Genomic DNA, 6,922 nt, shown 5'->3' with positions numbered 1-6,922 from the left:
ATTCCGTTTTCGGCTAAAACCCAAACTTGGTTCAGTTTCTGTTATCTTAAGAATCTGCTTAGTCTGGATTTATCTCCACTCGTTGTAAACACTAAACTTTGGCTAAATTTTTGTCTTGACAAATTTACCAAAATCATTAGTATGCCCCGATGTTGTTTCACAAAGTAAAAATTTCATTTTTAACTTATCACATATTTGTACACGCTCTTATTATTCAAGTCCTGTGTTGTCCGTGTAACACTGACCAATGATGCCATCTAGTGTTTGAAATGTGGTATCACAATTTGAAGCATATCTGTGGTTTCGTAAGGCAGCGTGACTAATTTGTATGCAATCAAAAACAAAAAGACCACAGCCAAATTACTCAAATAAAAATGGCTAAGCTGAGAAAGTAAATTAAACTGTGGCCTAGCAATATTTTGTAGACCTATAGACTGCTGTATAATAAAAATAATTCAGCCTTCACTGCTATTGCATCGCTTTAATGTCCCTATTTAAACATGTATTTCTATATTTATCTATAAATGATGATAAATATAAATATGCAGTTATCACTATATCTGCTGCTACCATATCCTGAATGGCTCACACAGCATCCATAGGCCTAGATAATTTTAACTTCAATCTTATTATCATCACAAAAGGAAATTTTGATGTGCATCAGGGATGTATAGGCAGGCAAACAGACTGGTAGGTCAAAGGAATACTCCAATAATTTATATAAATCTATAGTCAAACACAAAGAAGTAAAATCTATTAAAATATACCTCTTAAAATGAAAACTAGTATATCAAGCCAAAGATGGAAACACTTCCACTACCCTGTGTAAAAGATAAGAAAAATACCAAATGTAGTACATTTCTACTCAAGATAAAGTACATGTGTGGAAGTCACTGTATTACATTGAGAGATTCAGTCTTTCAGTGACCACAGGAATAAAAGAAGGTATATTTCCAGTCTTATTTTATATGTTATTTGGGGAAAAAACAACAAAAATAAAGTATGCAATAGAGTTTTGTTCATTGTACATACAAAAAAACAGCCTGTAAATAAAAATACATGACAGCCCTTTTAATCCACTGATTGAAATCTTTCTTTTTGGCTTGTGAATTCAGCTGTCTTTCAAAACTTGCCTACTTCTTGATGCATTTTTTCACTATGCAAAATAATACCAAGCCCTCCATGCAGAAGTTGCTCTGTGGGAAAGGATTTGTGGAATTAGGGTGATGCATATGACTTTATGGGCCAGATCACCCAAAAATATCCTCTCTTCTTCTCCATGCTCTTACCACACATGCAGAGGCCCTCTGCAATGTATGACTTGAAGGTATAGAGCCTCATTTGGTCTTTCTGCTCCATGCCAGTGCCTTCACAGTCTCTTCTGTAGAGCAGCCAGGTGGTAACGATGATCATGTCCAGGAAGTGGAACACCAGCCGGTGGTACCATTTCTTTGATCTAATTTTGTTGCGGTAGAGTGCAATCAGTGAGTCAAGCAGGTCCACCCGACCCATGTTCTTGTTATATTCTTGCACCACAGCAGGGCAGGGGACAGTGATGTTTTTCTTCTGCTTGCGATCCCACCTGTAATGATAATAATAGATTATTTATTTATTTATTTATTGCTTTACATTTGAAAACATACTAACAGATAATCTATTTAGCAGAAGAAGATGATATGATAAGATAATATAAATTGATATCACCTGTCAACCTCAGTCACAGGATTGGCTCCAATGTGGTCACTCAGAAGGGTCACAGAGCGGTTGTCGTGTCACTAGTGAACCAATTGTCAAAGAAGAGCTTGTAGTTCTCTTCCTTGGGGATTGGCTGGGCCAATCGGAGAACGACATTTCCACTAGCTCCAACATCCGGCAGCTCAGGAGGTTGGTTGACTCTCCCAGTGTAGACCTCAAGGTTGTGTGGTATTCCATCAGATCCTGCCAAGATAAGAATTTTATAGCCCCACTTCTTTGGTTTTGATGGCAGGTACTGTTTCAATCTGTGTCTCCCCTTGAATGGCACCATCTGCTCATCTATGGTGAGCTTCTCGCTCATTGGGATGGAGACCAATTTGGATGTCAGGTGAGTGACCAGAGGACGTATTTTGTAGAGGGGATCATCTTGCTCCTGTCCCTCGCTGTTGTTGATGTGCAGGGACTTCTTGATGACTTCCCATCTGTTGAGGGTCATTGTGTCTGCTACGTTGGACACTCGGGTGGCTTTGTTCCAAAACATTCGAGTTGCTGGCAGGCCAAAGAGGGACATGTAAACCACAGTGCCGAGGAACTGCTCTAACTCATTGGTGGTAAGGTTTAGGGGCTTGTTGGGATCACATTGAATTGCATACAAATTGGATTCCTCTACTATAACCTCAAGAATGTCTTCAGAGAAGAACTTTCTGAAGTATTGAAAGGGGGACAGGATGTCTTCAGCTTTTGGCAGCTGGCCATGCCAGTCTGGGTAGACATCGATGGAGTTGTGAACTTTTCTCCATCTTGGGAGGTGAGATACTTCACCCTCCTCTTCATCTGAATCTCCCTCTTCCTCAGAGTCACTATCTTGTGGCTGGTGTTCTTCTGAAAAGAAGAAAAAGAAAAAAAATATTAGGAAAAAATAAATGCAACAGGAAGACTTGCATGCATGCATGCACACACACACACACACACACACACACACACACACACACACACACACACACACACACAATCACTTTACCAACTGACCCTTGACCTCTCACTGACCCCTGAGCTCATAAGTGTTCCTCAAACCTGATTCAGGGATCCACTCCTCCACTTCCTCACTGTCACTCCCTGATAGCTCACTGTCCTCACTTTCTGAAGGAATGTCCCTAACTGCACATTCCCTTGGCTTCCTTCCGTAAAATGTTCTTACGTCCATGTCCTGTAATTATCAGTAGATTGTAAAGTTAAAAACATTGACTATGATCATATAAATGCACACAAACGCATCTCTACAGACACATCTGCTAATGCATTATATTGCCTGAAAAAACTTAAGCTAATTGCACAGTGTTGCCTTGAGGCAACGAATGAAAATGAACAGTTTTACTGTATAAATAAATAAAAAAAAGTAGAACAAACAATCAAACATACTTCTTTACATATTCATGCACATGTAAGGATTTTTTTATATACATTTATTTCAATATAAACATGTAAAATAGAGATCTTTATCTTACCTTCTAATGGAGATGTCTCTCATGTAGTGCCGCGTGCCCCACCCTCCCAAATGAAAGTCACATGACCTTCAACTCATCATTTTATTGGACAGAGATGTGTCTGGTAGTATTATTTGAAAGAAAAGTTCTGTTTTTTTTTAAACTGCCAGTGTGAGGCATGAAAATGTGGTTTGTTGCCTCAGGGCAACGCTATGCAGTAGAGGGTTAAGAGGACTCTTGTGTGGTGCACGAATATAAAAAGCCAGGTTTTATCCCAGCTACATTGAAGCCAAATTATCAGGAAGGTGAAGTCATATCTTCAGGATTACAAAATGAGCAAAGACAGATCAGGGGGAATTTTCTCCCTCTCAAACATTCATTTCTTTGAGAACATTTACTTTGGAGAGGAGATTGAAGGTGAAATTGAGGAGGAAGCAATGGAGGAACTTCCAGAAAAAGCAGAGGAGGAAATCAGAGAAGAGGTTCAGGCTAACATTATGGAGGAGGTTTCAGGGGAGCTCCTCCAGCACCGCTCCTCCAGCAGAGACAGCAAATCCTACACTTCTTTCAGTAAGGTAAGATTTAAGATCAGAGGCATGCACACACATCGAAATGTTAAGAAGCTCAAATCATGTGCAGTTGATACTTCCATTTAAAAACATTTTGAACACACTCATCCCCACCCTCGTCTGAAGAAGAGCACACAAATTCGTTTTAAAAGATGAAATATCAGTTTCTTTATCTAAGTTTTGCAAAAATGAATGCCTAAAGAGTAATTCTGCATAATGTATGCATACTTAATACATATACATAAAACAAACAAACATAATATATTCCCAGACACCTGTGACACTGTAGGCCATTTGAGAAAGAAGCAAAGATACAAACATATATAAGATGGTGCATGAAAGTAAACAGAAAATGTAAAGCATCACAAGCATTTTATTTTCTTTGTTTGTACAGTTAACTGAGCTCTTATGTCTATCATAAAGGCATAAAACTTTCACATTTTCACATGACATGAGATAGGATTTATCATCAAAGTAATCATCTGCACATGCATATAAACTCAGACAAACCTCTAACTTGCTTGAGTTTGATAATCCAGTCCAGTCATCTAGTTTGCTTTACTTCTTCTCATCAGTGTAATGTTATATCTATAAGGTAAAGCAGTAAGAAAAAAGTTGTTAGGCTTTCGTATCTCAAGTAAGTTTAGGACTAATTAAACACAAGGCACTTGAATGACAAACTACAAATTGTTTTTTGTTTTGCAGACGGACAAATCTGAGAGATCAGGGAAATCTTCTAGTCTTCGGGAAGCTCTAGAGAAGGAGAGGAGGGCCAAGGCTGCTCTTGAAGAGGCATTGAAGAAAGAAAAAAGAGATAAAGCTTCTCTTCGAGAGGCCTTGAAGAGGGAAGAAAGGAAAAAGAAAAAAGCTCTGGAGCAGGAGCAAAAAGAAAAAGAAACTCTTGCAAAGACTCTGAAAAAGGCGCAAGCTGAGAAAGACAGCCTACGAGTTGAAGCAGAACTCATGAGGACACGAGTGGCTGATCTTAAGAAGTCACAAAAGGAGCTGCAGCGCAGAAAAGCACAACTGAAGGACACAATCACTAAAATGTCAGCTGAGCTTAATGAGGACAAGATGGTGATTGAGAAGCTCAAGAGTGATGTGGAGGCGACCTCTAGTGAGCTCCTAAATGAAATAGCAGAACGCGAGAAGGTGAACTGTGCCGAAATCAAGGCACTAAAGGAAAGCCTCAGTGAGCAGCAGGTGGAAATTCTCGAGAAAGACTATAAAATTGAGTCCCTGCACATCAATATTCAGAATCTTCAAAGCAATATTGAAGACAAGGACAACACTGTTTCCTCACTGCAGGAGAAAGTTGACCAGTGGGCCTCAGACCTCAAAGAAGAGAGAAGAAAAAACAGTATACTCCAGAGGGACTATGAGGCCGCTGTCTCCCAGCAACAGAAGGAAGCAGAAAAACTGGACAGTTTGACTCAGGAAAACCAACAACTGGATTCTCGGAACAAGAGGCTGCAAGATGAACTTGACGCTGCCATAAAACAGAGGGAGTTTGACAAAAAAGAACTTCAGGAAAACAGAGAAGCTCGCAGCAGACTCGAGGATGCCGTTAAGAAGGAGAAGGCTCAGTTCTCAAGAGCGTATAAAAAGATACAGACGCAAAAGAAAGAGCTCTTAGAGAAGACTCTGGCTTTAGAGAAGAGTCTGACCACTGAAAAAAATTTAAAGGCTTTCCTCAAACAGGAGAGGATGTGCTTTGAGCAGGTGGTTTCACAAAATCAGGCTGCTACGGATGCTCCAACAATTCCCAGTAACCAGCTGAGGGAAGTATCTGTGTTAACAGATCGTCTGATGTACGACACACAGACATTAAGGATGGAGAATGCAGATCTCAGAGCTAAATTCAAGTCTATTGAGACAGACTATGACAGAATCAAATCTGAGTACTGCTCTCTCTCAGAGGGCAATGAAGAGATGCTGTCAATGAAAAACAAAATTATCTCTGAGAATGAGCATACCATTGCTAAGCTCCAGTCCAAGGTGGATGAACTACAAGCACAACACTCAGACAGCAAGACAAGAAAGGAAGAACTTGAAGAGACCTTAAAATATGAAAAGACCAGAAACTCTGAGTTGCAGGAGAGAGTTGATCAAATTTCCTGTGCTTTTAAAAAAGAAAGGGAGACGTGTGAGCAGCACCATGTCAAGCTCATGGAAGCTTTGTCCAAACAACTAGAAACTCTGGAGGAAAAGAAGAAACTCGCCATGGCTCTCCAGAAAGCGGAGGAGAACTACTCCAGGCTGCAGGGACAACAGCTGACAGAGTCCAAATCTCAACTCAGACACATCAATGACACTGAGCTCAGGCTTAACCAGCAGAAAGGTGCCCTGGATGAGAGCTTGAAGGCTCTATACCAGCTGCAACAGGAACACATCGATTTAGGGAGGAGGCACAGAGACATTAATTCTGACTATTGTGCACTGCTTAAAACTCACAGTGCTCTCAAAATCAGCTATGAGAGGCTGTGCTATGCACAAGGCAAATCCCGGCCAGAATTCGCTCCACTTCAATTCACGATAACTTGCCCCTGAACATACTCCATGAACTTTCAAAACTGACTCTATTCTTCACTTCATCTTTAATTTTGTCATTATATTGATCATTTAATTAAACTTATGAGCTATTAAACCGTTATTTTAATGACCAGTAGTATAGGCAATGGCGCCGGGGGGGCCGCAGCCACCCTGATAAATTTGATGCTGCCCCCCAACCTACCATCCCCCCCACCCCACCACCACCACCACACTCCACTACCAAGTCGTACTTTCCGAAACACAAGAGTGGAAAATATATGTTCCGTGAACTTTGGCGGCTGGCATGACCTAACTTATGCAGTTTTTAAGTGCCTAATTTGATTACCTAGCTTAAGTTAGCTGGTGCTACATGTTATTTAACTTGATGTTTGACACAATCTATACAACATTCATATCGGTAGTGGTATATAAGTTATGTCAATTTGCAAACAATGAAGAGAAAGTCAGACATCTCTACTTACTTTAAGAAGAAAATGGCAAGTGCAGGAGCAGCTGCAGCAGATAAGAGTATCTTGATATTAATGAAGAGGAGGATGCAGAGGAACAAGCGGGGGAAGAGCATAAAGATACTAAGGCACAGACAACATTGGTAAGAGAGCACAGTGAAGATGAAGAACCTCA

At 40.3% G+C, this 6,922-nt stretch overlaps 1 protein-coding gene across 1 annotated transcript; it reads left to right on the top strand.

Moving 5' to 3' along the window:
- The first annotated feature begins 4,106 nt into the window (after positions 1 to 4,106).
- LOC124057795 (myosin-2 heavy chain-like) lies at positions 4,107 to 6,784 on the top strand. Its single transcript, XM_046386352.1, has one exon. It carries the CDS (start codon positions 4,421 to 4,423, stop codon positions 6,296 to 6,298), a length of 1,878 nt encoding a protein of 625 aa, XP_046242308.1. The 5' UTR covers positions 4,107 to 4,420; the 3' UTR covers positions 6,299 to 6,784.
- Positions 6,785 to 6,922: the final 138 nt, after the last annotated feature.

The sequence above is a fragment of the Scatophagus argus genome, chromosome 4 (genome assembly GCF_020382885.2).
Source record: "Scatophagus argus isolate fScaArg1 chromosome 4, fScaArg1.pri, whole genome shotgun sequence".
In the NCBI taxonomy this organism is placed as follows: Eukaryota; Metazoa; Chordata; class Actinopteri; family Scatophagidae; genus Scatophagus; species Scatophagus argus.
The sequence above is the reverse complement of the archived record's forward strand: the minus strand, read 5'-3'. Positions and strand labels throughout refer to the sequence as shown.